This window comes from Muscardinus avellanarius, assembly GCF_963383645.1.
Source record: "Muscardinus avellanarius genome assembly, chromosome: 3".
NCBI lineage: Eukaryota > Metazoa > Chordata > Mammalia > Rodentia > Gliridae > Muscardinus > Muscardinus avellanarius.
The window spans coordinates 82,688,755-82,708,017 of record NC_137788.1 but is presented as its reverse complement, the minus strand read 5'-3'; the positions used below and the strand labels follow the sequence as shown (position 1 = coordinate 82,708,017).

General features: G+C 42.7%; 1 protein-coding gene across 3 annotated transcripts in view; it reads left to right on the top strand.

The window, feature by feature from the left end:
* Positions 1-1,801: 1,801 nt before the first annotated feature.
* DIPK1A (divergent protein kinase domain 1A) overlaps positions 1,802-19,263 on the top strand; it is a gene marked incomplete at both ends in the record, with an annotated part of 92,393 nt that continues 74,931 nt past the window's right edge. For all 3 annotated transcript variants that reach the window (XM_080690858.1, XM_080690859.1, XM_080690857.1), the window contains one exon: positions 1,802-1,855. In XM_080690858.1, the coding sequence (XP_080546984.1) occupies positions 1,802-1,855 (54 nt within the window). The remainder of the gene's footprint in view (positions 1,856-19,263) is intronic.

The window sequence follows — 19,263 nt, the reverse complement described above, 5'->3', positions numbered from 1 at the left end:
GAAACCTGCAAGTTAGTGAGACTGTTTCAAAATAAAGAATAAAAATAGGGCGGGGGTAGAATGCTTCTGGGTTCAATACACACACACACACACACACACACACACACACACACACACAATTGAGACAGGGTTTGGCTAAATCACCCAAGCTGGCCTACAATTTGCAATCCTCCTGACTCAAAGAATAGCTGGGGTTACAGAGATTCACCATCACACCTGGCCTCTTTGACTTTCTGTATTGATTAAATTTATTGTTTTATTTCTCTGTCTCCCATCTCCAAAATGTAATATCACAAGAGTAGAAATTTTTGTCCGTTCTGAGTATAAAGTCAAAATAACTTGAAAAGTGTCTGGATATTCAATAAATATTTGTTGAATAAATGATTCAATTAATAAACCTAGTAGGATCCTTCCTTATTTTGAAATCTCTCTCTCTCTCCTCTCTCTCCCCCACCCCCAGGATAAACCCAGGGGAATTCATTCTGTGAGCTATGCCCCTCAACCCTTTTATTTTATTTTTCATACTAGGGATTAAGCCTAGGGGCATTCTTCCTCTGATCTACACTCTCGGCCCTATTTTATTTTTTATTTGTAAACAGGGACTCATTAAGTTGCTGAGGGTCCTGCTAAGTTGCTCAGGCTGGCCTCCTACCTGGAATCTTCCTGTCTCAGCCTCCCAAGTAATGAGATTACAGCATGCGATATCTTGTTGGGTTAAAAATGATCTAAGTCTTCTAACCCAAACTAAAAGAATGAAAAATGGGTTTATCTCTAAGCAATAAAATACCATCCAGGTGTAAAACCTGTGTGTCCAGAAACTGAAAAGAAACGAAAAAAAAAAAAAAAAAAAAAGGGACACGGTATATGTAAAGATTCACAAACGAGAGAGTAAAGGTTTGCACCGAGGAAACCATTTTTCAGAGCCACAGGCATGGAGACATCAATGACCACGTAAATGTTGTTGGCACCATGTGAAAACGTGGTATCTGGGGCAAAATGAAATAAAAACCACTTCTACCTCCATAAAAGTCGTTCGGATCCAGCAGCTGTTCTCTCACTGGGGCTGACTCTTTTTCCCTTATTTGGACCTCATTGTCAAAAGGACACCACACCCTGGGTTATGCAGCCTTGAGCGAGTAGCTCTGCCAAGTCCTGGGTCTCCTGTTTTCAGGAATGTATTTAATTTAGCATTGTTTTCTTTTCTTTTTTTTTTTTTTATTTGAATCAAGGTTCTGGGGTGGGGCCAGGAAAACGCTGAAGCCGTCCTGAAATCAAACCCAAAATGTCGGGGAAAAAAAAAGTTGAAGTCGGTGCCAGCTACTGGGCAGGGTGCTCGCCGAGTTCAGCGGGGCGGCTCCGTGCGCGGTGCTCGCGGATCCGGGTTCGCGGCCCCGGAGCCGCCCCTGAAGGCTCAGCCCCCGCTCGGGCGCTTTCCGACCCCGGGAGCAGAGTCCACGGCGCCGCCCTCGCGCCGGTGGGTCCATCCCGCGGCCGCGGCGCCCCCAGGACGCCCGCCCCGCCGCCGCGCCGCCCCCGCCCTCCTCCGCGCGCCTCCCCTTTAAGCGCCGGCGCGGTCGGATTTGTGTCGGCGGAGGCGAGGCGGGGCGCGACTCCCCTTTACGGCGGCCGCCGCTCTGACAGCCGGGCGCGAGGCGCGGCGCGGGGGCGGGGCCTCGGGGGCGGCGGGGGCGGGGCCGCGGGCGGGGGCGGGGCCGGCGGCCGGGCCGGGGAGGCGGGGAGCCGGCGCCGCGCGGGGCCGCCTCCGACTGCGGCGCGGCCGGCGCGGCGATGTGCGAGTGCCATGGCGCGGAGCCTGTGCCCGGGGGCCTGGCTCGGGAAGCCCCGTCAGCTCCAGGTAGGCCGCCGCCCAGCCCGCGCCCGCGCCCGGGGGCTCGGAGCCGGCGGGCCGTTCCTCCATATTTTAGGAGATTATGACAGGCGGTCACGTCAGTGCGCTCGGACCCGAGCCGCGGCGCCCGGCCGGGCTTGGCCGCCGCGCCGAGGGGGAGCCCGCGCGAGGGGTCGCCGCTCTCGGAGCGGGAAGGCGGACCTGGCTGGCGCGCGGGTCTCGGGACCCCGGCGTCGCGAGCCCGGGTCGCAGTCCGTCGCGCGTGCCGTTCCCCTGTTCATGTTTGATGGTTTTCTCCCCCTTTCCACCTCCCGACCCGCTGCCTGTCCGCTCTTCGAACCCCGCTCCTGCCTTCTAGTCCCGTGTGGTCGCCAGGGGGACCTAGTAGGCATCGTGAATAGCTGAGCACAAATCTATCGCTCCAGTGGGAAAACAACTACAAATCAATGCCTCGCGTGGCTCAGCAGCGTTAAGTGCCTCCAAAGGACACCTTCCCTTCACCGCTTACAAGTCTTAAAGGTATTGATAGATTATTTGGGGTCAGTCGGTGCTTTTAAAAGTGAAGCAGGATCCCAGTGCTTGGGAGGCTGAGACCGGAGGATCGCACAGGTTCGAAGCCAGCCTCAGCTACTTAGTGAGACCGTTTCCAAATAAAGTATAAATAGGTCTGGGAGTATAGCCCGGAGGTAGCAAAGCCCCTGGGTCCAACTCCCGGTACAAAAAAAAAAAAAAAAGGAGAAGGAACCATCACGGGGCAAGTGACTCTTACAATTTTGTTTATGTAAATTATGAACCTGAAATGAACGATATACTACAGATTGGAAGCATGATGTGACAACTGATGTTATTAAGGGTCTAAGAATAAAAGGAAATATTCTGAGTCTTTGTAGCAATCTCACCAGGAGTAATTGTGCCTTGAGGAACACTATTATAATTCAGTCTAGAATTCAACTCAGAACAGGTAACCTTTTATGTGAGTTAAAAAAAAAAAAAAAAAGACTTAAGACTTCTGGACTATTCCAAAAGTAATTATCTAGGTAGCCATGCATGGTGGCACACTCCTGTAACCCCAGTATCTGGGAGGCTGAGACTGTAGAATCGCAGGTTCACAGACACCCTTAGCAACTCAGTGAATCCCTCCCTGCAACTTGATGAGACCCTGTTTCAGAAAAATAAAATAAAACTGAGAGTGTAGCTCAGAAGCAGAATTCCCCTGGGTTCTCTCCCCAGAAGCCCCCCCACACACACACACACACTATCTTCATACATTTAAAGTCTGGTGGCCGAGTCTGGTGGCCCATGCTTCTAATCCCAGTACTTAAGAAGCTAAAACAGGAAGATTGTAGGTTCAGGGCCAGTCTCAGCTACTTAGATCCTGTTGCAAAAAAAATAAAGAATTAAAAAAAAGGACTGCAGGTGTAGCTGGGAGGATCAATCCCCAGACCACCCCCCCCACACACACACACAGTGATTTTACTAAAACTACCTAGCTATCTATTCTTCATTCTTTAGATTTGGTGGTAGACCTTTAGACTTTAGTTTTTTTTTTGCCTCCAAATGCTTTCACAAATGTGACTGCAACATTCTTTGGCACTGTAGCATGAGAAGGTTCAGATTGGCCAAGTTAAGATTAGTTTTACAAAGCTGGGAGTGGTGGTGCACTCTGGTAATCCCAGCATTTGGGAGGTTGAGACCAGAGGATCCCCGTTTGTGGACAGCCTCAGCTACTTAGTGAGGCCCTCCATAACTTAGTGAAACCCTGTTTCAAAATAAAGAATAAAAAATAGGGTAAGGGGTGTAGTTTGGAGGTCGAATGCCCTGGGTTCCATCCCCAGACCCGCAAAAAAAAAAAAAAAAAAAAAAAAAAGACTAGTTTTACAGCTGGGCATGATAGTGCACACCTGTAATCCTAGTTAGTACTTGGGAGGTGGAGGCAGGAGGATCCAGGTTGGTGGCCAGCCTCATCTACTTAGTGAAGCCCTCTACAACTTAGACCCTGTTTCAAAATAAAGAATAAAAATTGGGCTGAGGGTATAGCTCAGAGATAGAATGCCCCTGGATTCAATCCCCAGCAACACACACACACACACACACACACACACACACACACGGAATAAAATATAGGGGGGCTGGGGGTGTAGCTTGGAGGTAGAATGCCCCTGGGTTCCATCTCCAGTACTGCAAAAAATAAATAGAAATAAAAATGAATTTTAAAAAAGGGCTGAGGGTATACTTGAAGGTAGAATGTCTCTGGGTTCAATTCCCAGTACCCCCAAAATTAGTTTTACAAGTAGTTGTGTTTCTATTAATGACAAATTTTTGGCACTTCTGACTTTTATTGGTACTGGGGATTGAACCTAGAGGCATTCTACTTCCAAGGTATACCCTCAGTTCAGTTTTTTTTTTTTTTTTTGTTTATTTGGAAATGGTCTCACTAGGTTTCTGAGAGCCTTGCTATGTTGCTGAGGCTGGCTTTGAACCTTTAATCCTCCTGTTTCAGTCTCTCAAGTACTGGGATTACAAGCATGCACCACCATGCCTGGCTGGCACTTCTGACTTTCTGAATTTGTACATCATTGTCTATTGCCAAATTAAGATAAACCCAGATTTTAACCATTTTAAATGATTTGGGAGTATAATGATATTTTAATAGGTTCTTTTCTTTTTTTGTATGTGGGTCTGGGAATGGAACCTAGGGGCATTCAACCTCTGAGCTACAACCCCAGCCCTATATTTTATTCTTTAATTTGAAACAGGGTCTCACTAAGTTGCAGATGGCCTCACTAAGTAGCTGAGGCTGTCCGTGAACTGCGCTCCTCCAGTCTCAGCCTCCCGAATGCTGGGGTTACAAGTGTGTGCCATTACACCGGCTGGTTATTTCTATATAAAATAATTATTAGAAATTTTATAAACTACATAGTATTATAATACTAGTGTTATAGATTTAAAATCCAAAATTAGAAACTAGAATTCCAGGGGACCAGTGTTTACTTTTTATTTATCTTTTTGTGGCACTAGGGATTAAACCGAGGGTCATTCTACCTCCAAGCCACATCCCCAGCCCTATTTTTATTTTTATTTGGAAATATTGTCTCACTGTGTTGATGAGAGTCTCACTACTCGCTGAGGCCATCCTCAAACTTGCAATCCTCCTGTCTCAGCCTTCCAAGTACTGGGATTACAGGCATGCACCACCACGCTCAGCAAGGACCCAGTTTTTTTTGTTTGTTTGTTTTGTTTTGTTTTTCGGGTCTGGAGATGGAACCCAGAGGCATTTGACCTCTGAGGTCCACCCCTGCCCAATTTTTTTTTTTTATTCTTTATTTTGAAACAGGGTCTCACTAAGTTGTGGAGGGCCTCACTAAGTAGCTGAGGCTGTCCGCGAACCGTGATCCTCCGGTCTCAGCCTCCCAAATGCTGGGGTTATAAGCGTGCACCACCATGCCCGGCAGCAAGGACCCAGTTTAAAGAAAAATGGAATTGTACGGTGGTATAGCTCAGGGGTGGAATGTACTTGAGTTCAGTCCCCAGTACCACCCCCAGACCCCCCCACAAATACTTTTCATTGAAACCTATACAACTAATTTCTTACCCATTGAAGATTGAATTAATATATAAAGTACTCATTTTGTTTTTATGATTTTCTTGAGAACTAAAAGCATGTTTAAGGAATCGCATGAGGCATGAGAACAAAGCTGAGCGTGTGTGTGTGTGTGTGTGTGTGTGTGTGTGTGTGTGTGTGTTACTAGGGATTGAACTCAGCGGCATTCTGAGTTATACCCCTAGCCCCTTCTTTTTTAAGTTATGGGGATTGAACCCAGGGCATTATACCTCTAAACTATACCCCCAGCCCTTCACCAAAGGTTGTGTGTGTGTGTGTGTGTGTGTGTGTGTGTGTGTGGTACTGGGGATTGTACCCAGGGGCATTCTATCTCTAAGCTATACCCCCAGTCCTTTTTACTTTTTTTGTTTTGAAACAGGATCTTGCTAGGTTGCTGAGAATCTCACTGTGTTGCTGAAGCTGTTCAGGAACAAAATTAATAATTTCTTCTTTGTTTCCCATCTTCTCCCTAGTTGAGCATCATCCTGAGAGTACTGACTAAATTCAGTTTGCCATGGAGTTTATTATGATTTGAAAGTATCTCTTGGAAAAAAATAATCTCCTCATATCAGCTTGTTCATGTCAGAAATTCTAATGTGGGAAAATTAATTCTCATTTTATATTTTAGGAGAATGTCTTAGAATATACATGTCTGGCTTTAACATTTCCGCATGAGTGTATTTTAATTTAGAATGAGGCTGTAATTATTCAATAGGCACGAGATATTTTGTGTGGGGGTAGGGAAAGGGATAAAAAATACAGGAAGAGCTGGGCGTGGTGGCACATGCTTATAATCCCAGTACTTGGGAGGCTGAGGCAGGAGGATTCCAGGTTCAAAGCCAGTCTCAGCAACTTAGGCTCTCAGCAACCTAGTGAGACCCTATTTTTACATAAGAAATAAAAAATCAGGCTGGGGGTGTAGCTTGCAGGTAGAATGCCTCTGGGTTCAATCACCAGTACAAAAAAAAAAAATAGAGAAAGAAAGAAAGAAAAGTACAGGAAGGAATGGGATTTATTTCAAAGAAGAGGGAAGAGATGAAGGACCTAGCAAAAGGAGAGGGAGGTTTAAAAGACCAGATATATTTGTTGTCTTCAACTGGACAAGGTCAAAGATCAGTCCGTTATGTCCTGAGTTGATCAGGCCTTAGGGCTTGCAAGTGCCACTACCCCTGTAATTCACAGGGGAAAACTTTTTAAGCATTTGACTAATTCCCAATAATTCCCAATATTTTAATTAATCTAGCTGTTACCGTGATAGTTGATAACACTTCTAAAGAACTTAGCATTTTATAATTAATGACATAATTTCATCTACAACAGGCATTTATGGGTTAATGTGGGCACCTAATTACTGTGTATATCTTTGTTTATATAGCAAAAGAGACTCTACAGCTTGTGAAGAAAAGAACTGTGTGGTATATCTATGCAGTAGAATACTATTCATCAATAAAGTAAAATGATGCATATCTTGGATAAGCCTTGAGAATATTCAATACATGAAATAAACCAGTTACAAAAGAACATACGAGCCGGGCGTGGTGGCGCACGCTTGTAATCCCCGTGCTTGGGAGGCTGAGACAGGAGGATTGCACAGGTTCGAAGCCAGCCTCAGCTACTTAGTGAGGCTCTCAGCAACTTAGTGAGACCCTGTTTCCAAATAAAATATAAAACAGGTCTGGGAGTATAACCCGGAGGTAGAAAGCCCCTGGGTTCCACCTACAGTACCACCAAAAAACAAAAAACAAACAAAAAGAACATACGAAGCCGGGCGTGGTGGCACACGCTTGTAATCCCAGCATTTGGGAGGCTGAGACTGGAGGATTGCGGCTCACGGACAGCCTCAGCTACTTAGGCCCTCCGCAACTCAGTGAGACCCTGTTTCAAAATAAAGAATAAAAAATTGGGCCGGAGGTGTAGCTCAGAGATCGAATGCCTCTGGGTTCCATCCCCAGACCTGCAAAAAAAAAAAGAAACCCCAAAACAAAAACCATACACTTCCATTTGTATGAAATGTTTAGAGTGGAAAAGTCTATAAAGACAGAAGATAAATTAGAGGTGACCTAGAGCTGGGAGATTTGGGGGAAAATGAAAAATGGGTAGGAAGCTTTGGGGAGAGGGGATAGAAATGTTCTAAATTTTTTGCACAACTCTGTGACTATAGTAAAAACCCAGGGGCAGTATACCTCTGAACTACACCCCAGCTTCTTTAAAAAATGTGTTTTGTAGCTGAGCATAGTGGCGCACACTTGTAATCCCGGCATTGGGAGGCTGAGACAGGAGGATCGCGGTTCATGGACAGCCTCAGCTTCTTAGTGAGGCCCTTTGCAACTCAGTGAGACCCTGTTTCAAAACAAAGAATTAAAAATAGGTCTGGGAGTGCAGCTTGGAGGTATAATGCCCCTGGGTTCCATCTCCAGTACTGCCAAAAAAAAAAAAAAAAAAATTGGAAACAATCTTGCTAGGTTCACTGAGTCTCGCTATATTGTGGAGGCTGACCTGGAACCTGCAATTCTACTGTCTCAGCCTCCCAAGTACTGGGACTACAGATATGCACCATCATGCCCACTTGAATTATATATTTTAAATGAGTAGAGTGTATTATATGTGAATTATATCTCAGTAAAGTTAAAAAAGGAAAAAGAAGGGAAGGGATCAAGGAAGGAAGGGAGGGTGGGGGAGGGAAAGAGAGAAAAACGGTTTCTTGTGCAGCTTTCACCTTTGCCAGCTGTTTGGTTCCAGGGGAGTAGGGCAGGCTTGCTTTGCATCCTTTCAGAAAGTCAGGAGAACATGGGAACCTTGTGAAATAGGTAGCCAATAAGCATGCACCTGAGCAATGAGCCCCTCAGAGCACAAGCATTATTCCCAGGGCAAGCTCATTTACACCTCTATTCCTTCTCATTATTTTTTTGACAATTTACATGGGAAGTAGCCCTTCCTGGATTAGCCAAATCTGAGCAGATTGAGCAGAGTCAAATCCTGTCTCCGAAGTCAAACTAGATGTGTTAAGCAGTTTAAACCATTATTACACAGGTTTTTTTTTCTATTTACTCACTATTAAGACACATACTACTTGTGGCCTGCTGGCTGTCATAACTGAGAACAGCACCTGCATTTGAGTATTTTTGGCAGTGTTTTCTACAAATTGGGATCTACTTTGTTTAGCCTTCACTCAGTCTGAGTGAGACTGATAATTTGTTGGTTTTAGTTTAGATTACCTTCTTCCTTCTCACTGCCATCAAGTCCTAGAAGAATGAAAGTTAAAGACAGTTTAGGGTAATTTAGTATACTTAGATTTTATACATTTTCCATTCTAGTCATTCCATCTACACTCGCATATAAAAAGATGGTACAATTCTTTTTGTGTGTGTGTGTATGGTACTGGGAATAGAACCCAGAAGTTTTCTACTCTGAACTATACCCCCCAGCCCTCTCTGGAAACAGAGTCTTACTAAGTTTCAGAGGGCCTCACTTAAGTTGCTTAGGCTGGCTGCGATCCTCCTGTCTCAGCCTTGAAAGTACTGGGATTACAAGCATGTCCCACTACACCCGACTAGTGTGGTGGCACACATTTGTGATCCCAGTACTTGGGAGACTGAGACAGGAGGCTCACAGGTTCATGGCCAGCCACAGCAATTTAGTGAGCCCCCCCCCCCCTGCAATTTAGTGAGACCCTGTCTCAAAATGAAATGCATTGAAATGGCTGGGTGTGTAAATTGGAGGTAGAACGTCCCTGGGTTCAACCCTCAGTGCCACACACACAAAAAGGAATTTGACATCTAGGGCACTTGTGTCCTTTGAAAACTTTCAAGTCTTTTAGATTGCTAAAGTTTAAATTTTTTTTTGAGGCATCCTCTTAAAAATGACTGCTCTGTAAGGCAGGCCTAGTGGCACATACTTGTATTCCCAGTACCTGGGAAGCTAAGATGGGAGGATCATAGGTTCATGGCCAGCCTCATCTACTTAGTGAGGCCTTCTACAATTTAGTGAGACTCTGTTTCAAAATAAAGAATAAAAAATAGGACTGGGGGTATAGCTTGAAGGTAGAATGCCCCTGGATTCAATCACCAGTACCTCAAAAAATAAAAAAACAACTTTACTAGGTGGCAATTTTACTATGTGTTCAGTAGGGCTGTCTTGAATATATGAGTAGAAGGTATGTTCTAATTAGGCTTTGGGTGCTTGTTTAATATTTAGGATATCTGGCTCCTATGCTTATATTAGTACTGTTTTTCAGAAAAGCTTAGTTCTTTATGACTTAATGTAGATATTTTGTGAGACTTATACCAGGTGGGATTACTGATCAGCTGGACATAGTGGGCAGTATTAACAAATACTGTAGTAAGAGTAGTATTAGAGCCAGTGGTTGTTCTCTATCCTGAAAAGGCTATAGAGGGACAAAGCCATGCTTTTTTTTTTTTTTTTTTTGCCTTTGCTTGCAGTTAAATCTGCAGAGCTATGATTAGCTTTCTGAGATTGATTGTGTATCCAGAGAGCCTGTGCATCCCATCATGTCTTAATTTCAAGTATAGAATTATAATGTAGTCCTTTGATATTACCATTAGTTGCTTTTCTGCCCCTGTTAGAAACTCAAAGAAATGGTGAAACCTCAGGCAGATATCATCCTCATTTATTTTTAACATCATTCACCAGTGTGGTACATTCCCTAAAATCAGCAAACCTACATTAACATATTTTCACCCCAAATTCATAGTTTACATTAGGGTTCACTCTTTATGTTGTATACCTTTTTTTATTTTTGCGGTAATGGGAATGGAACCCAAGGGGCATTCTACCTCCGAGCTACACTCCCAGCCTTATTTTTTAGTCTTTTTTATTTTTTTGAAACAGGGTCTCATTGAGTTGTGAAGAGTCTTGCTAAGTAGCTGAGGCTGTCTACGAACCACGCAATCCTCCAGTCTCTGCCTCCCGAATGCAGAGATTACAAGCGTGCACCACCACACTGGGCTTGATGTTGTATATTCTATTGCTTGGCAAATGTGTAATTACATGTATCAAACAGTAATATTATTGTTTTAAAGATCCTGTGTTCTGCCAGGCCTGGTGGCACACGCTTGTAATCCCTGTACTTGGGAAGCTGAGACAGGAGGATCCGTGTTTTCAGCCAGTCTCAGCTACTTAGTGAGGCCCCCCGCAACGTAGTAAGACCTTGTGTCAAAATACAGAATAAAAAATTGGGTTGGGGGTATAGCTTTGAGGTAGAATGGCCCTGGGTTCAATCCCCAGCACCACCCAAAAAAAAAAAAAAAAAAAAAAAATCTGTGTTCTAGCCCAGCAGAGTGGTGTACCCTTTGTACCCTTGTAATCCCAGTATTTGGGAGGCTAAGACAGGAGGGTTACAGGTTTGCTGCCAACCTCAGTAACTCAGTGAGACCCTGTTTCAAAAAAAATAAAATAAAATAGGGCTGAAGGAGTAGCTCAGAAGTAGAATGTCCCTGAGTTCAATTCCTAGTACCACACACACAAAAATCCTGTGTTCTGCCTATTCATTCCTCTCTCCCCATTAAGCTTTGTTGATCACTGGTCTTTTTCCTGTCTCCATAGTTTTACATTTTTCCAGAATGTCATGTAGCTGAAGTTAGACAGTATGTAGCCTTATCAGATTGGCCTTTTTTTCCCTTAGTAAGCAATAGGCATTTAAACTGGATGTGGTGCTGCACGCCCGTACTGTACTTGAGAGGCTGACAGAGGAGGATCACAGGTTTGAGAATAGCACAGCAAGTAATGAGATGCTCATCAACTTAGTGAGACCTTTTTTCAGAATTAAAATTGAACCCAGGGGCATCCTACCACTGAGCTACACCCTTAGCCTTTTTATTTATTAATGGATTTATTATTTTGAAACTGGGTCTTGCTAAGTTACCTTACACTGACCTTGAACCTGAAATCCTGTCTCAGCAGCCTCTCATTACTGAGATTACAGGCATGTGCCACACTGCCTAGCTAATTAAAAGGTTTTAATGGAAAATTATTCAAAAAATATTTGAAATGCATATGTTAAAAATGTTAAATTTTTCTTTTTAGTCAATGTAAAAAGGCAGCAGTTAACAGGATGGCCTTTTTTTTTTTTTTTTTTTTTTTGGTGGTACTGGGGATGGAACCCAGGGGCCTTCTACCTCAAGGCTACACTCCCAGACCTATTTTATATTTTATTTTGAAACAGGGCCTCACTAAGTAGCTGAGGCTATCCGTGAATTGCAATCTTCCTGTCTTAGCCTCCCAAATTCTGAGATTACAAGCATGTGCGACCACACCTGGTTTTATTTTTATTTATTTCATTTTATTTTATTGTGATTCTGGGGGTGGAGCCCAGGGTCTTTCTATCTCTGGGCTATACTCCCAGACCTATTCTATACTTTATTTGGAAATAGGGTCTCACTGAGTTGCAGAGGGCCTCACCAAGTAGCTGAGGCTGGCTTCGAACCTGTGTGATCCTTCTGTCTCAGCCTCCCAAGCGCTGACATTACAAGTGTGAGCCACCACGCTCGGCTTATTTTGATTTTTTATTGTGGTTAAAAACAACATAAAACATAAAACATAAAAACAACCAGGTGTGATGGTGCATGCTTGTAATCCAGGTTCATGGCCAGCCTCAGTTACTTGGTGAGGTCCTCTGCAACTTAGTGAGACCCTGTTTCAAAATAAAGAATAAAAAATAGAGCTGGGGGTATAGCTTGAAGGTTGAATGCACCTAATTTCAATTCCCAGCACCACAAAACAACAACATAAAATTCACCAGCTTAACCATTTTTTAGCATACAGTAGAGTTAGCTATATGTACCTGTGTGTACCCAATTTCTAAAACATTTTCATGTTGCAAAATTGAGACTCTACCCATTGAATAACTCCCTATTTGCTTCTTACCCTTCAGACCACATCCTACTTTCTGTTTCTATTAATGACTGCCCTTAAATACCTTAGGTAAATGGGACCATGTACTACTGTATTTTTGTGACTGCCTTTTTTTCACTTAGCATAATGTCCTCAGAGTTTATCCATGTTGTAGAGTATGACAGAGATTTTCTTCTTATTCAAGGCTAAATATTTCATTGTGTATATATGTGTGTGTGTGTGTGTGTGTGTGTGTGTGTGTATGTTACTTTTCTTTTTTTATCCATTGATCAGTTTAGGTAGTTTCTACCTCTTGGCTGTTATGAATAATGCTGCAGTGAACATAGAAAGGCAAATATTTACTGAGTGTTATGTCACACACCTGTAATCCCAGTACTTGGGATACTGAGGCAGGAGGATCACAGGTTTGAGGCTAGTCTCAGCAACTTAGTGAGGCCCTCTGCAACTTAGTAAGACCCTGTTTTAAAATAAAATAGAAATGCCGGGCGTGGTGGTGCACGCTTGTAATCCCTGCTCTTGGGAGGCAGAGACAGGAGGATCGCGCTGGTTTGGAGCCAGCCTCACTGGCTTAAGAGATCCTGTTTCCAAATAAAAAATATAAAAAAATAGGTCTGGGAGTGTAGCCCGGAGGTAGAAGGGTTTCCAGGAACCCCAGTACCAAAAATAAATAAATAAATAAATTAATTAAATAAAATAGAGTCAGGCGTGGTGGCACACACTTGTAATCCCAGCATTCGGGAGATGGAGACTGGAGGATCACAGTTTTTGGACAGCCTCAGCTACTTAGGCCCTTCACAACTCAGTGAAATCCTGTTTCAAAAATAAAGACTAAAAAGTAGGCTGGGGGTGTAGCTTGGAGGTAGAATGCCCCTGGGTTCAATGCCCCTGAGTTCCATCCCCGGTACTGCAAAAAATAATAAATAAATAAATAAAAATAAAATAGAACTGGGGTGTAGCTCAGAGGTAGAATGCTCCTGGATTCTACACCCAGCACAATGAAAAAATAATTTTATTATTTATTTATATTAGTGAGACTCTATTTTAAATAATCGATATTAATATTATTAATATTTAATTAATAAACTTAGTGAGACTGTATTTCCAATTAAGAAATAAAAATCTGGCTAGGGATGTAGCTCAGAGGTAGAAGCTCTGGGGTTCAATGCCCAGAAACACACACACACACACACACACACACACACACACACACACACCAGCGTGGGGGCACATGCTTTGTAATCCACGTACTTGGGAGGCTGAGACAGGAGGATTGCAGGTTCATGGCCAGCTTCAGCTACTTAGTGAGGCCTTCCACAATTTAGACCCTGTTCCAAAATAAAGAATAAAAAATAAGCTTGGGTGTAGCTTGGAGGTAGATGCCTCTGGGCTCAATCCCTAGTACGCAAAAAGAAAAAAAAATGCAAATATGTCTTTGAGATCTTGCTTAAACATATATTTTTTGTATACCTAGTTAGAAGTCAAGATTGTTTGATCATATGGTAATTCTATTTTTAATTTTTTGAGGAACCTTCATTCTGTTTTCCGCAGTGTCAGTGCACAGGAATTCCTGCAGTCATCCTCTTCTTTTTGGGGGAGATGGCTGGTTTGGCAGTGTGAAGTGGTCCTCATTTTGGTTTTGGTTTTATTCCCTGATGATTAGTGGTTAGTGATCTTAGGCGTCTTTTCAGAAATCATATGCTTGTTAGCTACTGGGATGTATTCTTTGAAAACGTTTCTTTTCTTCTCCATTTATTGTTTTAGCTTGATGCTTATTCAGTGAGGTTATGGGGTGTTATAAACAGAATTCTCTTTTCTTTCCTAAGAACAGAATAATCATGTTTGAGGATGTTCTTGCAAGAGAGTTTTGTGTGTGTGTGTGTGTGTGTGTGTGTGTGTGTGTGTGTGTGTGTGATACTGGGGATTGAACCCAGGGACATTCTGCGTCTAAGCTATACTTTCAGTCCTATTTTTTATTCTTTATTTTGAAACAGGGTCTCAGTAAGTTGTGGAGGGCCTCACTAGAGAGCCAGGTTTCTTTGGCTCAGCATTATTGACATTTTGGGGCTGGATAATTCTCTCTCATGTTAGGTTCTGCATTGTAGAATGTTTAGCAGCGTCCCTGAGCTCTACACACTATATATCAATAGCATTACCCAGTAGTGATAGTCAAAGATTTCTCCAAGCGGGGTGTGGTGGCACATGCTTGTAATTCCAGTACATGGGAGGCTGAGCAGAATCACAGGTTCGTGTCCAGCCAGAGCTACTTAGTGAAGCCCTCCGAAACTTAGTGCTTAAAAAACAAAAAGAATAAAAAATAGGGCTGGGGGTGGAGCTCAGAGGTAAAATGCCCCTGCCTTCAATCCTCAGTACAGCAAAAAGAAAAAAAAAAATTTCGATTTCTCCAAACATTGTTAGACATCTTTGGGGGACATGTTAGCAATTGATGAACATAAGTATAGGAATAAGAATCTGCAGTATTCTTTTAAAATTTTCCTTAGGTTTAAATACTTTGAAAATAAGTTGAGGGAAAATAGACTAGATTTTGTAATACCTGAGTACGCTTGAAAATGGATGAACTCTGTTCAAAGTTACATTAAGGGACAGAAAAAGGAGATTCGACAGCACATTTGAAGTCAGTGATTTATGAAAATGTATTACTTTGTGCTTGCTTCAGCAGCACATACACTAAAAATTGAAGCTATACAGAGATGATTAGCATGGCCCCTGCACAAAGATGACATGCAAATTCATGAGGCATTCCATATTTTTCTTTCTTTTTCTTTTTTTTTGGGGGGGTCTGGGGATGGTGAGGGGTATTCAGCCTCCAAGCTACACCCCTGCCCTATTTTTTGTTCTTTATTTTGAAAACGGGTCTCACTGAGTTGCAGATGGCCTCACTAAGTAGCTGAGGCTGTCTGAGACCTGCGATCCTCGGTCTCAGCCTCCCGAATGCTGGGATTACAAGCGTGCACCACCACACTCAGCTGCATTCCATATATATATATATATGGAATATATTATATATTCCATATATATATATATGCATTCCATATATATATATGGAACATAATATATATAATATATGTATATATATTATACATGTGCATATATAATATATATAATATATATATTATACATGTGCATATATATATATAGTGGTATTGTGGTTCCTGGAAACCCTTATACCTCCGGGCTATACTCCCAGACCTATTTTATATTTTTATTTGGAAACAGGGTCTCTTAAGCCAGCAAGCCTGGCTTCGAACCTCCGCAATCCTCTTGTCTCGCCTCCCAAGCGTGGGGATTAAAGGCATGCGCTACCATGCCTAGCTTTGCATTCTTTTTTTTTTTTTTTGCAGGTCTGGGGATGGAACCCAGGGGCATTCGACCTCTGAGGTATACCCCCTGCCCTATTTTTCTTTATTTTGAAACCAGATCTCACTGAGTTTCAGAGGGCCTCACTAAGTAGCTGAGGCTGTCCATGAACCGCGATCCTCTGGTCTCAGCCTCCCGAATGCTGGGATTACAAGCGTGCGCCACCACGCCCAGCTTGCATTCCATATTTAAAAAAAAATGTTTTCCTGTGCTCCCATAACAAGTTGCCACAAATTTAGGAACTTAACACCCAATTATTTATCACCTGATCTCACAGTTCTGTAAGTCAGAAGTCACAGCACAACTCCAGCTTTCACAAGAATGAAAGCAAGGTGTCTTTGGGCTGAGTTTTGTTCTAGAGTTCTAGGAGTGAATTGGCTTCCAGACTCTGAGACACTGTCAGAATCCACTTCTAGGTAGTTGTGGGACAGAGGTCACCCTTGCCTCCCTGGCTGTTGAGTGGGTTGTTTTAAGCCTCAAGGCCCCCTGCATTCCTTGCTTTGTGGCCAACTTCTCCCATCTTCAAAGCCAGTAACAGTGGTTAGATTCCTTTGTCAAGTCTGTCCAACTTCTTCTTGCTTTCACTCCTGTATTTCACTAACTCTTCAGCCTCCCTCTTTTAAGGGCTTCTAGAGTGACATTGGGTCTATCAGGATAATCTATTTTAGTTATCTGATTAGTAGCCACAGTTCTACCTACAAAGTCCCTATATAACAACTTCTAGATGGGTGTTTAATTGAATAACCAAAGACTAATAATCTTGGGAGACATCCTTAGAATTCTGCCTACCACAGAAAATACAACTGAAATTTTTTTAGAGGGTGGGTACTAAAGGTTGAATCCAAAGGCATTCTATTTCCAAGCTATACCCCTAGCCCTATTTTATTTTTGAAACAGGGTGTCTCTAAGTTCCTGAGAGACCTCACCAAGTTGCTGAGGTTATCCCCAAACCTGTGATCCTCCTATCTCAGCCTCCCAACTAGGATTACGGGCATGCTCTACCACGCCTAGCTGATACAATTGGATTTTGAGGGGTGGTGCTGGGGTTTGAACCCAGAGGCATTCTATCTCTGAGCTACTCCTACAGACTGATTTTACTTTTTATTTGGAAACAGAGTATTGCTAAGTTGATGCAAGTCTCATTAAGTTGCTGAGGCTGGCCTTAGACCTGGGATCCTCCTGTCTCATCCTCCCAAGTACAGGGATTACAAGTGTTCAAGACCCACCCAGCTCAATATTTTTGAATTTTAACAACAGCAGCAGCAGTAGCACATTTGTAATACCAGTACTTGGAAGCTTGACCCAAGAAGATGGAAGGAAATAGCCAACCTCAGCCATTTAGGGAGAGAGACCCTCTGCAATTTATTGAGACTCTATTTCAAAATAAAATAAGGCTAGGAGTATAACTCAGAGGTGAATGTTCCTGGTTCATTTTCCAAAACCACACCACACACACACACACACACACACACACACACACACACACACACACACAGTAGATAGCATACTTCTTTCTGTCAGCTATACTTCTCCATCATCAAAGTTGTTAATATATTTTGCCCTAACCAGGTCTCCATATAAGTTGAATCTAAAAATATGAAAATGATAACCAGTGTTATATTATTTAGCTTGCCAGTTCTTCCATAAAAGTATATCTCTCTTATGAACCTGGGACCCGCAGATTGCAACCTTGAGTTTGTTCCCTTTGTCATGGGATACAAGTAGAATTAATAGACCTTGACAATTGCCTCTTGTTATTAAGCACATTACCGCAAGGATTTGTCCCTTCCCAGAAGCTACACTGTGTAAGTGCCAGGAGGGAAAAGAACATGTAACATTTTCAAATTCCCTATTTAAAAAAACCCTTTTTACTTAGAAATCATGCTTGCTTGCTTTTTGATGTTTCTACTAAAGAATAATAATTTAAAATCTAGCCTTCAGGATCCCTCCTAAAGGAACAAAGTTATGTTTGAGATAACCATGGACCCTAATTTCTCCTCTGAGCAGTCATTTCCCTTCTCTTTTGGTCAGCTACAGGAAGCAGATACTTCTTTTGTCATTCCCTCACCAAATCAAAGTGAATTGAGCTGGTTCAGAATCACTGGACCCTTTGAATAATAAAAATGGCTCTCACCTTCACGGAGAGCATTACAGGTAGAAACTGGGTATCACTTGATGCCGTGTGTAGAAAAAATAAAGGGAGACTAAAACACTTTGGGCCAGTGTTTCTCTTAAGGTCCTGAAATTTTTGCCTTGAGGCCAAATATATCGAAGTTAGTTCTGGCCTAAGATGAAGGACATCTCTAATTTTAGTACCCCTAAATATGATTCTATAAATATCATTTAGTGCAGAGCCAATTTGTATGCTAGAATTACATTTTCTTCTCTCTCGGGTCAGGGTAATGACCCCTAGGCTCTCAAGATTCCAACATTAATAGCAACTTGATCCTCTTTTCTCATTCTCCTTCAGTTCCTTGCCATCAGGGTACATATAGCTGGCTTCATATTTGAAATATAGCTCTCTTTTTATTTTGTGCTACACTGCTTTTTTCTTTCATTCTCTTACTTCATGTCCCCTTCTCTCCCCTCCCCTCCCTTTTTTGCTCTACTGGGAATTGAACCTAGGACCTCACACTTGCTAGGTAAATGCTGTACAAATGAGCTACGTACCCAGCCCCCCCGGGGGGGGGAATTCAAGGTTTTTCTAATTGGCTTAATGCTTTTTCTGGCATAATATACTTTTTTCACAGCCTTTTTTTTTTTTTGTATTCTTGGTTATGTTTTATATTCAGCACCTCCCCCAATTTTTTTTTTTTTTTTTTTGATACTGGGGATTGAACCCAGAGGCATTCTACCTGCAAGTTATACTCCCAGTTTGATTTTATTTCTTATTTGGAAACAGTCTCACTAAGTTGTAGAGGGCGTCACAGTTGCTGAGGCTGATCTCCAACCTGCGATCCTCCTGTCTCAGCCTCCCAGTACTGGGATTACAAGCCTGCGCCACCAGCCTGGCCCTGCCCGCCCCCCCACCCCTGTTCTTAATCACAAGCCTCTCTCCCATGCTCCCGTTCTCCTGGTGAGCTAATGCTTTTCTGGGCCTCCTCTCCCACCTCCTGGGGTGGAATCACTGTTCTTAGGATCCCGGGTCTTCCTCAGTCCTGACTTCTGCCATCATCTCACCAGTGTATCCTGAAATGAGTTCTTAGAAAGGATGTGTGGGAAGTAAACTTTCCGAGTGCTTTCATGTCTGAAGTGGACATTATTGTATTCCAGTGCTTGTTTGTTGTTAAACTGACTGAAGTTGGGGACGAAAATAACTTTCTTTAGAAAATTTGAAGACATGGCTCAATTGTCCTCTAATATCCCCTGTTGCTGACAAGAAGCCAGTTTGATTATCAGTCATTTGTGGGTGACCTGTTTTTCCTGTTCAGGATCTCTTTTTTATACTTTAAAAAAAAAATCCCCTGAGGAAATAAATAGACATGGGTTTTTTTATTAGTTGTATTGAGTACTTACTGAGCCTTTGAATCTTAAGACATGGTTCTTTTTGTCCTTGCCTCTGGAAAAT